General features: G+C 42.9%; 1 protein-coding gene across 3 annotated transcripts in view; it reads right to left on the bottom strand.

Annotated features, from left to right (window-relative positions):
- ALS2CL (ALS2 C-terminal like) overlaps positions 1 to 17,914 on the bottom strand; it is a 645,425-nt gene that overhangs the window by 103,889 nt on the left and 523,622 nt on the right. For 2 of the 3 annotated variants that reach the window (XR_013601601.1, XM_078662474.1), the window contains exons 21-22: positions 3,161 to 3,229; positions 1,726 to 1,761 (exon numbers count right to left, since the gene is read on the bottom strand). Coding sequence is in view for 2 of the 3 variants with exons in the window: in XM_078662474.1 (XP_078518600.1) it covers positions 1,726 to 1,761; positions 3,161 to 3,229 (105 nt within the window). In the remaining variant the exon portion in view is untranslated. The remainder of the gene's footprint in view (positions 1 to 1,725; positions 1,762 to 3,160; positions 3,230 to 17,914) is intronic. The other variant, XM_078662475.1, reaches the window with a different exon arrangement.

The following is a 17,914-nucleotide window of genomic DNA, read 5'->3' as shown; positions in this document are numbered from 1 at the left end:
TTGGACTGAAGTTTGGGATATTATAAAAAAGAGTCTTAATATTCATGGTGATGTTTCATTCAAATTCTTAATCTGTGAATCTGTTGTTCTTTCTCAAAAGTAATTGACTTAGAAGGTAAACGTTTTAATTTTCTGTTATCAGCAGCTTTAAAATCCATTAAAACTTGTTGGAAAGACGTTTCATTATTATCTGTTCATGTTCGGTGGTCATGGATTATTTTTACCAGAAGAGGAGCTCAGTTATCTTTGAATGATATTAATCATAATTCTAATTCTTATCATGCATTTTGTAAACCTGTTGATAATTATTTATCTTCTTAAATATGTAATTGTTTCTAGTTATTTCTTGGTATTATAATAGTTCAGTCTTCATTTTATAGTAGCTCTACTTAACCATTATTAATAATATATTTATATATGCTTCTTCTCCCACCCTTTTGTTTTTCTAGGAATATCATATTATATTGTTTTTACCTATTGAAATTTAATTGCTGTTCTTAATATTTTTCTATTGTAATTGGGTATTTTTACTGTACTTTATTTTGTATTGTCATTTGTTTATTATAAAAATTCAATAAACTATTTTGAACGAGAAAGAGACTATCGGTAAAAACCGTTTACAATCTAGAGAAACAAATGCAAGGATTTTTTGTATCTATTTAACAATTACAATACTGGTAGAGTGCACCCAGATGGGAAACAATAGAGTGCTGAACAAAAGGCAACAACAGAGCAATACGACTCAGTGGGGAAATTAACATGTAAGAACAATACGTGTGGAGGTCTATAACTATATGTCTACAGCTCAAACCTAGGTCGGACACACAGTTTGTCCATTTCAGAACCTCATATTTTCAGACGTTATGCGTGTAAATAAAATGTCAGTGGAATTTATGACCACAAGTCTAATAAGAAGGCACTCTGCAATATTCAAAATAATCTGATTTTGAGATTATCCAAGAGACTTGGTTTCCTTTAGTATTAACTAAACTCCAAGATTGGATAACACAGTGAATGGACTGCCAGAATAAAGGAACTTCATTGCCTTCTAAGGCAGTTCCCATGGTGCACAAATGTGGAGCCTTAACTTTAAATGTATGCAAGGCTACATCTTCAATACTGTCTCACCTTTCAAGAACAAAGAGAAATGATTGTGTTTCGGATACCATCCAGTACATTCCTCTGCCCACAGTATGCCTTTGCTTCCTCCCTCACCACTTAAACACAGCTTGCCTCCATCGGCCCATCCACAGACTGTCTCTCTACCCCAAAACAACAAAAGAGGACCAGATGTGTGTGGGTCATGGGCAGATTAAAAAAAGGCACTGCACTGAGACTTCACTGGAGGAAAGTTATTGACATTGGGTGAAGAACCGAGAACTTCCTACAATAATATCACCTAGGCCCAACAAGAGCAGTATTGGGTCTACCCGGATACGATAGGGATTCATGTAGATGGGATTAATGTCGCAGGTCCCACTGGGGATACATTCACTATACGCCTGCATTTTTATGGGAGACATCTATCCAGAAACGCATCACTAAAAGTGAGAACAATAATTTTTTTAATGCCTGATCAGGAATAAAAATGAGTTGGCTGGGTTGCTGTTGATTTTATAAAGAATAAGTATCATGCCTTGGCTCCTGCATTATATTGAAATCTATGAGAAGAATCTTGGTGTTTTAATGATCACTACATCAAGCTAAATTTGGAATAATACTTACTTGGCTTCCCAAGCAATTTTTGTGCATTGGCTGGACCTGAAAGAAGAAGTTGCATGAGTGGAATGAGATTTGGACTGATATTGTATTGAGATCATTTAGATTTTGATCAACACAATTTTTTGGGAGTACCTAAGCACTTCCTTTTTACGTACATTTGTTCACCTAGGCTTGCTTACCACCCCAAAATAAACTCATACATAATTTGCCCCGTTGGGCAGTTCTCCAGCCCGCCCAAGGGGAGGTGGCCATGGCCATGGCTTCTGTCACCCTTATGGTGGACCCATCCACCCTATTTAGAAATCTCTACCTGCCTAATGGTGCTTTCAGTCTTATCAGAGGAGCTATGACTGAGTAAGTTCCGCTCACAACACTGCAGATTAGCCCAATAGGGACCATGTTTAAAGTACTTTTTTGGCAAAGTGATTTGTTTAGAAATGAGACAAACTCAATTAGCAGGAGTTTGTTTTCTCTAAAAAAAACAAAGGCCCAATACATAGGGTGTTTGCTTCATCTGCTTAGTGACTATTCTATATTTCCTTGTATGCAGACAGTGGAAGTGGGAATCAGCTTCTCTGGCCTGTGGCAGATAGATCCCTGAGTCTTGCGTTTCCATCGGTAGAGCCTCTTGGGACTCTACTTGTAGTAACCAGTGTTTCCACCCATCAAAGTGTTGGGGGCTGCACTGCTGTGATGGGGCAGGAAGACTGCCACACTATGTTACTCCTGCCATTACACTTACACAACTCAGATGAAGTTGTAATCATGTTGAAATATGCATTTTTATTGCTCACCTCAATAAGGAAACATTGTTCTCCGTGCAGAAGCACCTTCCCTTATATTGTCATTACATTTGAGTCTGATCACTATATATACACTTAGTTCTGACTTTAACAAAAGTAGTATTCATTTCCACTACAACACACCCTGTAAAATGTTTGTAAATGCTCACAAATCTGCGAATTTGTAGGTGCTCACTGCATTTTGCTTGCTTTCATTCCACCATTCCCATTTCCTTTCTATTAGGGTGGCCAAAAAATCTAATAGGTTGGCAGATGTTGAGCCACAGTAAATGCACTTTGCCCTTTGAAGATTCCACCTACCCCAATTCCATGAATTTTAAAGTGCAAGTGGCTTTTTTGTTCACCAAGATTACACTGAGGTATGGAAAACTCCTTGTTAATCTGCCTCTTATTATTTTTAACAGTACATGCCTTGCATCATTGCACTTTGCAAACATGATTATCAGGCGCTACAATTACAACTGTTATATAAGGTTATTGAAACACTTCTAATCAACATAATGTCTACACGCGGCAGCAGGTACTTGAATTTAATGAATAATCCTGCCACAGGCAAAATAGTATCCAAAATATTTAAGGGTATGCTACATGTGGTTTGATCAACACAAGATTTTCATATTTTCAAAATATGTTACCTTTCTTCTTGCTTTTTGTTCCTTAACAACTCTTGACTTTCCCGCTGTGTAGCAATCTTTAATAAATCCCTACAAATTAGACAAAAGAGTATTACACAAGTTCCAAAAACCTTACTTCATATTTCCTTATACATTAGCTATGGCAAACTGCTTTGAATAATTCAAGGTATCGGTCGGTCAAATGAAAATACAGTTAAGGGCAGACCTCCATACACTGAGGAGTTCCTTAGGTATTGAGTAGCATATTGGAAATTTCTCGATTTCCTGGTCCATGGGTCACCTATTTACTTATGTAGTGGTGAAATGTCTTTTACTAGAGCAATAGGAACACCTGGTATTATGAACTTTCGACAAGCCTAATTACATAAAAACATCAAAAGACATCAAAATCATCAACCTGGTTGTTTTGAAGGCAACCTATATGTGGATGCCAGAAGGCCAGGGAGGGTCATCAATTCCATGCCAGGAATGAGGTAGACTACTTATGCTTGGCTCTATCTGGCTTGAGAGAAGACCATCCACATAACCCAAGTACTATTAATACCTTACAAGTTGGGTCCGAGACAACCTGATCAATCTCTCCTTCTGTTCAGGCCTAGTGGCGTGCAAAAGTGAGGTAGTCTTCTTCCAGAAAACCTTGTTTAGACATGGCAGATATGGAAAATTACAGGCCGATCACACTGTTGGAAGTGGCACTTTCTGGTTGGCTGAAGCGATGCCCCAGCCAGGCAGAACCTACCACTACAGTCAGGGGCAGGTGATTACACACATTGTATAACCTGCACTCACCCTTGGGTAGCTTGGCGCTGAGCAGCTGGGCTTAAAACAGAGCAAAAAACACAGATGATGGACAGAATGTAGAACAATGTCATACATTCACCCCAGTACAGGGATCTGGGCCTAAATCCATCGTTTTTTTGCACTCCACACCACCCTGGGTTAGACACTGGCTATATGCAAATCAGCTCTGACCCTGTGCCTCATGGGAACAGTCCAGTCCGAACTACCAAGCCATGTCTTTCCCAGACCGGAATCAAGCATCCAAGGACCGGTTTCTGGCTATCAGCCTTCATTCAGCCTGGATAGCTTGACTCCAGTGGTGTGGAGAGCCTGGGACTCACGTCTGAGCATACCCAGCCCACTCGGGGTGAAAATGGCAAAAACACAGATGATGGACAGAATGTAGAACAATGTCATACATTCACCCCAGTACAGGGATCTGGGCCTAAATCCATCGTTTTTTTGCACTCCACACCACCCTGGGTTAGACACTGGCTATATGCAAATCAGCTCTGACCCTGTGCCTCATGGGAACAGTCCAGTCCGAACTACCAAGCCATGTCTTTCCCAGACCGGAATCAAGCATCCAAGGGCCGGTTTCTGGCTATCAGCCTTCATTCAGCCTGGATAGCTTGACTCCAGTGGTGTGGAGAGCCTGGGACTCACGTCTGAGCATACCCAGCCCACTCGGGGTGAAAATGGCAAAAAACACAGATGATGGACAGAATGTAGAACAATGTCATACATTCACCCCAGTACAGGGATCTGGGCCTAAATCCATCGTTTTTTTGCACTCCACACCACCGAGAGGCACTGTATAAAGCATTAGCACAGCCCTCACTGATGATAAATACCTTGAGCATCCCAAAACTTCACATCTGATGTATGTAAATAACGTTTGTATTCAACACACATAATAGTCAACAAAACATGAACATCATTTACTTCTGGGCATAAATCACATTTGGAATTATTACTAGCAGTACTAGGCCCAACCATGTTCAAATGACATCAGCAGTATGTATACTTGTGAAAGGTCCTGTTCTACACCCACCACCCTTATGCGGTGCAACACGTTGTTCACTCCAGGCCCATCCTAGTAATTCTTGTTTTTCAGTACCACCCTGTTAGGGGGTGCACCCCGGGTCACAACGGTATCCGAAATATGTACATAAACAGAATTATACCACTTTTTATATGCACCGTTTGGCCGAGGCCACCCCGTAAAACCAATGTCAAACGTAATGCTCTGCTGGAAAGAAATCAACGTATAAGGTAACACCACTGACCAGTGTCCTGAATCACAGGCGGGCCACAGATTATCACTCCGATACATTTACCCACTTCACACTGACACACAGTGCAACGGATATCTGGTAGGTCTACCCGGAATGCGCTTGCACGCATACACACTTAGCATCCTAATGTGGTGCACTGATACCCAGGAGATCAATTGATAACACTCTGCAAATCCCATGGCCCCAAGCCACCCTCCAATTCACCCCAACTATCCTACACCCCCAGATTGGAGATAACCCCCCTCCCTCCTGGGAACTAGGCCACATGTGGCTGAAGTCACTTTGAGTCAGGATCTCAGGGAAGCAGGTGGAGGGTAGGTAGCAGGACTAATTAGGAGGCAATCGTCAAAGGGTGTTTGGCAGCCACTCGAGAAGTTCACCCACAGGATGCGGAGTGGAAACAGTCTGAGGGCAATAGTCGGTCACACTTAAGGGGTCCACAGAGAGATTCTGCCACTAGCATAGCACTGCAAAGCACAGGGGGGTCACAGAGTCTCTTGACCGACATTCAATCATTCTTAAAAGCCCAGTCAATCACTCTCACCATCCAGGCCCAAGTCGGGCAATACTACCTGGCAACACGCTTTCAATGGGAATGGCCGGATGAGGAGATGCCAGTTGGTCCGCCGCGCGGAGGGCCAAAAAGGGAACAATCAATGAACGATAAATGAAACAGGGGAACCTCTCGGAATAAGGAGGCCCCCCTCCAGGTGCACGTCAATCTCAGTCACACCCTGGCAATCTGGGCGCAATGTCTGGTGCGCAATGATACAAGTCACATCCGACCATTCCAGTCACATACAACAAAGAGGTGCAATTTCTGAATCTCCCTGAGAATGAGGGAAAACGTCTGGTGCACATTGATATGGGTCGCACCAGATAACTCCGATCACACACAAAGAAGAGTTGCAATTTCCGTACCTTCCTGGGATAGAGGCACAACGTCTGGTGGGCATTGATATTGAGCATACCAGACAGTTTGGTCATACACACAGACGCAAGTTCAACAATATGTCACAAGGTAGAATGAGGCACTACTATGATTACACCCCCACCTTTGAGGGTCGCGACCTGTGAATCGGACACCACATACAATGAGCATGCAGACCACACCACTTGCACTTTAGCCCCGGTCCAATCTGGGAAACCAAAGTTCCCATGACCACCGGCTGCCCTTGATTTTAATTGTGGTAAAGGACCACCAGAATAAAATTGTTTTCCGGTACCTTGTACCGCATTTTATCCTCACCCGCACTATCTACTCTGTCCTGGCCCCTCACCCCCACTTCACCCATAGGCAGTTGGATAAAAGATCTCTGAAAAAGAGCCCCTCTTTGAGGTGAGCCCGTTGGGCATTGCACCGCCTGCCCGATGAGGAGCATTGCCTATGATGAAGCATGACACTCGCAAGGGTGTGTGAGGCCATTATATCCAAATAATTGGATACCCAGGGGTGGTCCTCCATTGAGCACTAGCCCTTATACCTTAGTGACCTTCTCCTTCTTTCTTTCTCCCCCCAAGGAACAGCCCAGTCATCTCTCTTGTTGTCTTGATATCTGGGGCAACGACTGCGGCCGGACCTTCCATTCTCTTTTCTCTGAATGGTAATCAAAACCCTACTGGATCACAGTTGATCCTTGTCCTCCCCTACCCTTTGCTACATGCAGTTGGCATGTCACACAAGAGATATGCAGCACAATTGACAAAGTGGGCCACACTGGATCCTGCAACCGGTAAACCCGCTCACCACCAACAAGACGCTTATGCTTGCTAAGCTACATAGAGGAGGGCAAGACTTTTGGGCTCCGCACCAGACATTCCGGTCTCCAGATACAATTCTTAGTTTCACAATCACACCTCACTGTCAGTTGGGATCCAGCATATGATGTTGGATCTTGAGAGCACACCGCTCTCCGTGTGTCACAGGTAGATGATGTGGGTCCCTCGTAAGAGATCTTTGATGCCCCTGAGACCTCCAAAAGAATTGGGGGCATGTCAACACACCCTTTGGAGAGCACACTTCAAGGTGTTACACAGCAGCAGGTAATCAGCTCAGGCCAGCCACTATTCAAGACGGGCACGCAGTCCCTTTAAATGGCAGTAATCCTCCTTGAGCACAACAGATTCCTCTGGCAGTATGGACCTGCACAGTTTCATGTTCTCCGGTCCCACGTCCCCACAAGCATATCTCTGCCCTGCTGAAGTATGGCACTTATACTTATACTGCAGTGTGCCTTTGAAGTTAGGGGTAGTTCAAAGGGTGTCTCTTTGAACCACTGATGTCTCCCCGAAATGTCAGTCCTGTTTGCCATGAGGCAGTGGAATGCAGATCGTAATCTTAATTGGGGCCATGATCTTGCTCCAGAGGCCAAGTGTCAAAACCTCTTCCTCCAATCTATCCAGCCAGGCTCTCAAATGACAGAGGTCTGTTTTTCCAGTTGCATGCCCAGTGTGGTATAGCTGTCGCTGGGGAATGCAAGCTGTGCTCCCCCCAACCCCCAGTGTTGACTGGAGCCAAGCACAAAGGCAGCCAAAGAGTTGTAGAGCAGAGAAAATGTGTACAAAGACTTTTGATGGTAGCTCATAAAATTCTTCTTTTATTCAACAAATCTTATGAGTATCCCATAGAGAACTTCAAACAATGATGAAAATTATGGTTGAAAGCTTCATGCAGATTATAAAAGAATCCCAATGCATTTCGGGCATAAGGAACTGCCCTTCTTCAGGGATATCTACAAGTGAATAAACGTAATGTATTGATTTTTACATTAATACACAACTAAAATTACGAAAGTCTTATGGGCATGGAGAAAGTAAAGGTTCTATGACATAAGAGTTGATAGCTGTAACCAAATGAAGGTAATGAACTCCAAGGCCTTGTGATGACATTCATTATAGAAAATGTAGCTCATCATTTATAGAAGAAATTGGAAGAGAGTCCATCACCTAATCCCCACAAATGTGCATGGTTGTACCGCAGTGATGTGAGCTAAGCAAGCTTTTCGATGTTTGTGTTTCAAGTCTACAGAAAAGCAGGTATTTAATATTAAATGAAAAAAGTGCTCAAATAATACCAGATCTCACCCTGCGTGAATCTGCTTAAAAATAACATGCACCCTGAAGTGGGTGTCTCTTCCGTAGCAAGCAGTTACCTGGAAGCTCAGTCGTGAATGCGACTGGAACAATTACACTGAGTGTATCTAAAATGCACAGTCACCACTCTAAAAAGAGAAACGACCAGCATTATAGCCCCTATTGTTATAATGTGGGGAACAGAAATAATGCTAAACAGAGCTCAGGACTCACCATGGGACTAAACGTCTCACAGTAGATACTGGATCAGGCAAGCTGAAATTGTTTGAATCCGACCAACCTATGCGTCAAAGTATAGAAATATATCCACGTTCGACTATGCTCACTCCGACCCGGCTATGGGTACATGCCGTCAAACTGCACTTGTGGTCGGGAACCACGCCGTGATTCAAACTCAATTTCAGAAAAACAGGATTGAGTCTAACTCTGTTGTGCACGTAGTGGTTTACGTCGTTACCACGCTACTCGGAAACTAAGTAACTGGCCAGCCTTAAAGGCACAGAGTCTCTATGCTACAATGCTGGAAATAATAAAGTTGCATGCAGAGTAAATAATTGAATCCAGTATACGAAGAGTGGATGAACATCCAGGTGGAAAATAAAAAGTGAAAAATAATGTGAAAAGAGTAGTATAACCCGCTAGACTGTACCAAAGGAAAAAGAACAAGAGGAGAAAGAATTAAGTAATCGATGGAAATTATTCAGCAATTACAAACAACGAATAGACAAACATTACTCGATTATCACATACTACGTATACAATCAGGATATGTAATAGCCTCAAGCATAAAGTTGCGGTTACAATTGGCTGAAGGTAACAGAATACAAAAAAAGTTGCCATGTTATGTGGCACACAATTGCCGTTTTATGTCACAAAATTGAATCCAATTAGTATAAAAACAAAGGAATTCAATGACTACATCATGGATCTATAAATTATTAATAGTTTATCGACTAAGACTGGTACAGTGCCATGGTTTACATATACAGCTTGAATGACATCACATAATAAGAAACATGCTCCAACTAAAAAATGTTAAATAGCATCTGGTAAACTGTACATCTAAGGTTTGTGATCTTGATTAATCTAAAATCATGAGAGATAACATGCAACACAATTGTTATGTGAACACACTAGCGCATAACTCTTTGATGACTAATTGAATACATATGCCTGCAAGCATATATACAAAAAAGTAGTGAAAAACTGTAATGCATAACATAAATGAATATCCTGAAAGGACATCTCAATGATGTGTGGCAACCAAGGTGAGCAAACAAGGTGCAAGATGCAAGGCCTTAAGGAGTGAGGTTACTTTATTGAGGTCAGAGAAAACAGAAGAATTCAAGTTTATCATTGAGCCCTTTTGGCATTAAGGTATGCAAACAAAGTATCCAGTAGGACTCACGTTGCGACAAGTATTTGGACAAATCCCTGTCGGCATGTATTGTCTCTGTTTCAAGGATAGTGAATTGGAGCGTTCCCAGCGTTTGAGGATCATGTGCTTAATTGCGGAGGATGAAGTGGAAAAGGTGGATAGAAAGACTTCTCTACTCAGTGGTTGCTTAGTCTCCTTGTGTAGCAATGATTCTCTCTGTAAATTCTGCGCTCGTCTTTCTTCTTCATCAACAATCTCTCGCGGATATCTCTGGTTAATAACCTATTTCTAGTTTTGTGCATGGAAGTAACCAGTTTGGTGGAGTCAGAAGTAATGCGTTTAACACAAAATTTTGAGTAAGGGAGATGGCGTTTCAATGATGGTGGATGGAAACTTGAGAAAGTAATGAATTATTGAGGTCGGTGGGCTTTTTTAAACGTGAAGGTCATGATGTCATGATGTTTGTACCTTTCACTTCAATGTTTACATCCAAATAGGAAATGTGTTGTTGATCCATGGTGAAGGTGAACCTAATTGTACAATGCTAGACCTATGGTCATAGCCTTCAAGTGCACTACCCTAAAACACTCCTCAGGAGTGAGTCACATATTATTGTGAGTAATCTAATATCACAGGTAAGTACCTGAAGAAGGCAGTTGTTTATCCCCGAAATGCATTGGGATTCTTTTATAATCTGCATGAAGCTCGCAACCGTCATTTTCATCATTGTTTGAAGTTCTCTATGGGAGACTCATAAGATTTGTTCAATAAAGAAGAATTATTGAGCTACCAACAACATTCTTTGTATACATGTTCTTGATATTTACTTTGGATACTTTGGTGTCAGCAGTATTATTGTATATGTACTTACCTGTGATATTAGATTACTCAGAATAATATGTGACACACTCCAGAGGAGTGTTTTAGGGTAGTGCACTTGAAGGCTATGACCTTAGGCCTAGAATTGAACACTTTCTAAGCAGGAGGTGGGCTGTATCTCCTCTTTGGGTGCACAGTGAACTGTACAGTCGGTTTCTTGATTGTTTAAATTTGCTGTATCTTTTGTTTAAGAGTAGGCATACTAGCTGTTCTCCTTTTCACCTCCTAGGAGAGGCATTTCTAAACTAGTAATGACAAAACCACTTTTACCACAACTAAGGGTTTGTCATTGTGAATCCAATGAAAGGAATCATGATGAGCCTGATCCACTGCAATCCACTTCTGCAGCCAGAAGTAAGTTCAACTATTTCCTCATGCTAGCCTATGGGAAGGGCAAACCTCATAGTTAGTGTAAATACATGTTTAGTCCTCGCTACCTGGGCAGGGAACACACGTGTACCTGTCCGGCCTTTCACCTACCACACGCTTCACCCCTTAAGACGTACCACCGGGGTACTCTAGTGGTAGTGAAAGGTCCTTTCTGGATGGCTAGTTATTTATACAGGCTAGCCTGAGAAGACGTGCAATTGAGCACACACGGAGCAACAATGGCAGGTTGGACACATGTTTAGAAGCACCATTGGTGCAAAGTGCACACCAACCTGCATTGGTAGGCGGGACACACATTTAGAGACACCATTGGTGCAAATGCGCACACCAGTCTGCAATGGCAGGCTGGACACATGTGTAGAAACACATGTTTAGAAGCACCATCAGTGCAAAGCGCACACTAACCTGCAATGGCAGACGGACACGTATTTAGAGACACCATCTGTGCAGATGCGCACCCCAGCCTGGAATGGCAGGCTGAACACAGGTTTTAAAACATCATAGGTGCCAGTGCGCATAAAGGCCTGCAATAGCAGGCTGGACACTGGTTTACAACCCCCCTAGGTGTGAGTGCGCACACACAGGCCTGAAATGACAGACCTGACCTATGCTTAGAAACCTCAGGTAAGCAGTACTTCCTAACATGTGTAGGAAGGTGCACACACTTTCACACTGCATTTACAGTGGGAAAGAGGGCAAGGCCATAAGGCCACAACAAGAGAATAAGCCACACTCTGGAGGTGTCCCATGGGGAGATCCGACCCCCTATGTAGGGAAAACCCACATGGGGATTCCTCCCTACCCAGGCAGTGCACATGCATGTGAACCTAGCCCGGTTTGGTGGTACTGAAGGCCCCCTCTGGGTTGGCTACCTAGTGAGACAGGCTAAAGTGAGCAGGAGACATTTTTTACAGACTATTCCGGTGGGTGGCACAATCAGTGAGGCGTTCCACTACTAGCCAGTGTAGCAGCCGTCCTAGGTATGTGGTTTAGCGTTTCCATGGCACACACTTGTACAACACCTAAACCAGTCAAGCAAGCACCCTATCCTGGCATGTTCTAGGAATGGATGTACACTTCCCCGCTGTAGTAAAGTGGGAAAGTGCCCAGAGTCCTAAGGTCATGAAAAGAGAGTTTGCAGAAACCAGGAGGGCAAAAAGCAAACAGTTTTAGGGAAATTCCTCTAAGAAGGACCATGTCGAACACACATCTTTTCCCATTTTCCCCAAGATTGCGGGAAGGCATTTGGCCAAATTGCTCCCCTGGTTATTATACTTCTCTGAGCTGAGACAGTATTACGGACTAGAATGCATGACCTTTGTGCTATCAATAATGAAGATGTTTTTGCAAGGTGATGCTATTGGAGGACCTAGGTAGTCATTCTAACCCCTTTTCGATCTGAAGAATACAAATGATCTGCCACACTTGGCCATAGGTATATATGTTCACTTGCACATAAACTAGGTGACACCTTATGTATTGTATTGTCTGCTGACCAGATTAGGAAACTTTGAAGACTACAAAATATGGCCATCCGATTGAAGTTCAAGCTTCAAAGTTCTAACCTTGACTTTGCAGTGTTACATTGACAACCTGCGGAGCAGTTCTTTCAGTTCTATGCTTTTTCCACACAGTGTTTCATAGGACCAACCATTTGTTTCTCACTAACAGTGTGGTCCCATATTTTACAGCACGGCTGCCTGGTTATCTGACCACACACCCATTGACCACCACTTGCATTTAGTAAGCTCCCTGGATGCTTGGTGGAGCACATGCTACAGTGACTCAACTATGGAACAACCACCATTTGAACCGTTGATGTAATTCTGATTGCCTTCAATGTTTGCCATGTCCTGGAGATAAATCTATGTTGTTAAATGTTGTCTGTGATTGTTGAAAATACTTGCTTTCTTTTTTTGCTTGCTCGCACCATCGATACCCTTCAGTCAATGCACAACCTACAGATTAGTACGTACATGAATACATTGTCACACAGAAATTACATTTCTACCATTCATATACATAAAATAAGCAAAATATTTGTGAAATGATGTCATCGAGAATATTTCCACTCCACTGTGACCTGATCTCAATCCTCTCTTTCTTTTAATTCCGCATAGTCTACCTTCCCACAGCTGTTCAAAAAATGTAAAACTGCACGTGTTCATTAAGCAATTACATGCGGTTGAACAATAAACCATGGGGGGAGGGGGCACATAAGGAGACAACCAACTTACAACCTCCCTAAGTCCTCAATGTGCATGGGCAACGACTCTACCTTTAGACTATTTTTCGCAAAGTCAGTGAAAGATGGAAGAGGAGTATAGAATAGGTATAAGCATATGTGCCCTGTGCATTGTAAATAGTTATTTAATGTATATTGAAAAAAGAAGCATGTGCTGTTACTGCTGGCTTCCTGGAAGATGGAGGGGACACATGAATCTTCAGCGTTACAGGCTACAAACAGATGCTTACAGGGTAAGTAATGTTTTCTGTTGTAGCACATGTGGTTGTAGATATCCATGCTTTTCATCAACTGTAAAGCAGTTTTATCTCAGCAGTGGCTAGCAGGCAGATAAGGCGGGTGTTTAAAGCTTAACACAGTGTGGCCAAGCATTGTCTGTTGACAAGATAATATGTCCACACATTAATGCTTTGTGAATGTGTGTGGTGTTGACCAAGGTGCTGCCTAGCAGATATCAGCAAATGACATGTTGGCTAAGAAAGTGAAGATGTTCCCCTTTGTACATGTAGAGCGTGCTTTAGGAGGTGCTGCAAGCACACGTTTAGCCTTGGCATAATACATTTGCATATATTTCACAATCCATCTTGCAATACCTGCTTTGGAAATTGGGTTTAGAAAAAGCAACAAAAAGTTGATTAGTCTTTCTAAAATGCTTAGTCCTGTCAATATAGTATGAGTGCCTGTTCAACGTCTAGTAAGTGTAAAGTTCTCACCACAATTGATTCAGGTTTTGGGGGAAAAACGGGTAGTTCAAAAGCTTGATTCAAATAGAAAGGTGAGACTTCTTTAAATAAAATGTAGGAATGGTTCTAAGGACTACCCTGTCCTTGTGTACCCCGAATGAATGATTCCTGAATAGTCAGTGCTTGTAACTCACTTATTTTCCTGGGCGAAGTTATAGCTACAAGAAAAGCCATCTTCTATATAAAGAACTTTTATTGAAATGACTGGAGAGGCTCCAAAGGCAGTCCCAAAAACCTAGTAAGAACAACAATTAAGATTCCAAACAAGTGCCTAAGGTGTTCTTGGAGGTTTCATCATTTTAAGACCCTCTATGAACGCTTTGACAATATGAATCCTAAAAAAGTAATGCTTGCCCCCTATTTGGCATGTTTCCAGCTACTGCTGCTGAATGAAGATGCCTCGAAGTGTATGCTAGACTTGTCTTTTGATGATTTAAAAGGTAGAAAATCATGTCCAGCACTATAAACTTGAAGGGATTGAGTTGATTTGAGAAGCAGTAGTGGACACAACATCCCCACTTTGCTGTGTAGCTTGCAGGCGTGAATGGTCTACATGTCTCTCACAAAATCGCCATGTACTCCGATGGAAAGTGTAGGTATCCAAACTCTAAGTCTTCAGGTGCCATACTGCAAGAAGGGGCTTTGCAGGTTTGGGTGCCTGATTATGCTGTGTCATTAAGTGAGAGAATTTGGCCTGATTGGAAGCTTCTCACAGGGACTGATGCACATTTCTAGTAGCATTGAGTATCCGTAATGTCTGGCCCACTCTGGTGCAATTAGCAATAAGATCAATGAGACTCATTCTTCCCATCACATATGGTGTGAGTGGGAGAGGTGGAAAAATGGAGGCAAATGTTCATGACCAGTTCATTCGCAATCCATTGCCAACAGACTGAGTGTGGGTACCTGGGGGTGGAGCATGCGCATTTTGTATTACTCCTGAATGTATACTGCCAGGAGGTGAACGTTGTGGCAGACAGCCCTTTGCTAGATCAGTCGAGCCATAGCTGACAGCAGAAGGGAATATGTACCTCCTGGCTTTTGTATGTAATATATCACTGTCATGTTGTCCATCCTTAAGAGAACTATCTTGCCATGGACACGGTAATAAAATGCTTTAAGGGCTAGGTGAATAGCTAGTAGGTCCAGGTAATTGATGTGCCTTCCCTGTTGAAGAGGAGTCCAGATGCTTTGGACAGCTATGTTACCAAGATATCTGCCTCATTCTATGAGCAGTACATTAGTGGTAATAGTCACCTGAGGAAGAGAGGACTGTGAAAGGCTGCCCAGCAACAGATTGTTGCTGTTTCACCATTGCAGAGAGCTCAGAGTGGTGGGCTTCATCAACAACAGATCTTTGCACTGACACTCTGCTAGTGACCACTAACTTATGAGACACTTTTGGAGTAGGCAAATGTGTAATCTGGTGTGTGGTACAATTGCTATTCAAGATGCCATCATACCCAGCAACGTCATTACAGTCCATTGAGTAGACTTAAAATGAGGCACAAGCTTTTTAAATGCCATCCCAATCTGGTGGTTTAGGTGTACCCATTAGACTTATCCTAGAAGTGCTTAGTTCTCTTGAGTTTGTAGGCGGGATTTCTTTGTGTTTAGAGTAAACCCTTATCTGTGTTGTAGGGTTCGAGCTGTCTGAGTGTGTGCCAGACATTGCTGCATATCGCTGCTGTTGATCAGCCAGTCTTTGAGATAAGGGAAGACGTGGATACCCTCTCTCTGCAGATGAGCGACCACAATCACTAGACACTTGGGGAAGATCGTTGGGGCCGTTGTAACCTGAAAGGGTCGTTTTGTGAACTGGTAATGTTTTCCACTTTCACAAACTGGAGGTATTGGTCAGCAGTGGGTGTGCAAAAGTAGGCTGAACACCGCCATGAAGTCCCCCTGACAAAGCAAAGGGATAACATGCTGCAGGATAGTCATATGAAAGTGCTCTGTCAGCGATTTTATAAAATCGATACAATCATTGTATGTAGGACCAACGGCGTGTGTAAGGGTGAATGGAAGCCGCACTACCCCATTTAGAATTACACGGGGCACACGACAGGGGTGCACATGCTCACCCTTGCTCTTTGCACTTTACATAGACCCACTAATTAAGAAACTGGAGCTAAATGATGGAATTAGGCCGCTCGATACTAAGATGGGACTGATTAAGGTACTAGCATACGTAGATGATATCGCGATTATCACACCCTCACCAGCAGAGGCCATCGGTAAAATAGAACAGGAGGCGGAGCAATTCGGGCAGGTCGCGGGGTACGCACTAAATAAAACTAAGACACAAATTATAAAGAACACATACGCAACATGCACAGATTCACGGGTGGTGGCTGAGGGGGTTTACTTAGGAATAACTATCACTGCTGACCTGGGCAATTTAGTGGACTTAAATACTTCCCCTATCATCGCGAAAGCGAAGAAGGATTTGGATAGGATACATAACCTGCATATGTCCATAGTTGGCAGGGTAAACTATATCAAAATGAATCTCCTCCCGAAATTTCTATATATATTTAGAACTATACCTCTATTTTTTAACCCACTTTTGTTTAGTAGAATAGAGCTCATAATAAACCGGTTTATTTGGTCACAGGGTAAAACAAGAAGGGCACTAAAATTTATGGCATTACCTGGAGAGAGGGGGGGTGGGCACTACCGGATCTGAGACTTTATTACTAGGCAGCAGTGCTGCAGCAAATAACGGGCCTCATTGGTGCGGCCGAGATGGAAGGAGAATTCTATACCGGCTCGTTAGAGATATACGGTTTGATTTTAGGTGAGGAGGCACAGAATGTATTCCTGAGATACACTGAACCGAGCTACTTTAAGAGGACCAGATTGAAGACCCTGGAGGCAGCCTATAAGGTGTGGAAGGCGTTTAAAAAGAGCTTTGGACTGGGTAGATACCATGCATATACTAGGTTAGGGAACGACCCCACATTACCCCCAGAGATCTTTTCTGATACTGTTTTCAAGGAATGGGGACGGTTAGGAGTGAAAAGAATGGGGGATTTGATAGGCCCGCTAGGAGTGCACCAATTCTCAGAGATACAGAGAAAATTTGGGCTCAGTGCAAGGACGTTTTTTAAATATTTACAGATAAGAAGCTTATTGGCTGGAAAGAGAGGAGGACCTCTAGGATTTGGAGACAATACAATATTACAAGTAAAATAAGGGGGACAAGGCTGTACGATAAAAAGGTTCTATGCTGAACTTATAGCACACAGGGGAGATGACCTGGGTAAATTTGAAGCAAAATGGATTGATGCGCTAGGGATTACGGAGGGGATCTTTGAGAAGTCATTGCAGATGGGACAGGAGGTTCTCCGCTCTTCTTCATTGCAAGCCCAGCACTATAAGACCTTGTACAAGCTATACTACACCCCAGCCAGAATTGCACAGTGGGGGGGGGGGCACACAAGGGATAACATGCCCAAGATGTGATAGCCAGGAGGGAGACATAGTCCACATGTTCGGCGAATGCCCCAACCTGGTCCCTCTGATAAAAGAAATCGAAGGGTTTTTGGATCAATCGCTGAATTGTAAGTTAACGATGACATCAGAAGTAATATTAATGGGACTGGACAGGACTGGAGAGCAATCACAGTTTGAGAACTTTTTGTTTGTAGCCATGGCAGTATTTCGTCTATGCATAGCTTCAGCATGGCGAGATAAGCACCCCCCCACTATGCAGCAATGGTTGGCCAGGCTTTTACATATATACAACATGGAAAAAGCGTTATACGCCAGAAAAGGGAAGAAGGGCAGATCCCTCGGTCTGCAGATCTGGAAACCAATAACAGATTGGAAGAATAGGGTGGCAGGAAACATAGAATTTCCATAGGGCCTCAAGTCGGGTGTGTAATGAAAACCAGGAATAATAATCAAGCTGTATCCATGGGGTTATGTTTAGTTGTTCGCCCT

Source organism: Lissotriton helveticus, chromosome 10, assembly GCF_964261635.1.
Source record: "Lissotriton helveticus chromosome 10, aLisHel1.1, whole genome shotgun sequence".
In the NCBI taxonomy this organism is placed as follows: Eukaryota; Metazoa; Chordata; class Amphibia; order Caudata; family Salamandridae; genus Lissotriton; species Lissotriton helveticus.
The sequence above is the reverse complement of the archived record's forward strand: the minus strand, read 5'-3'. Positions and strand labels throughout refer to the sequence as shown.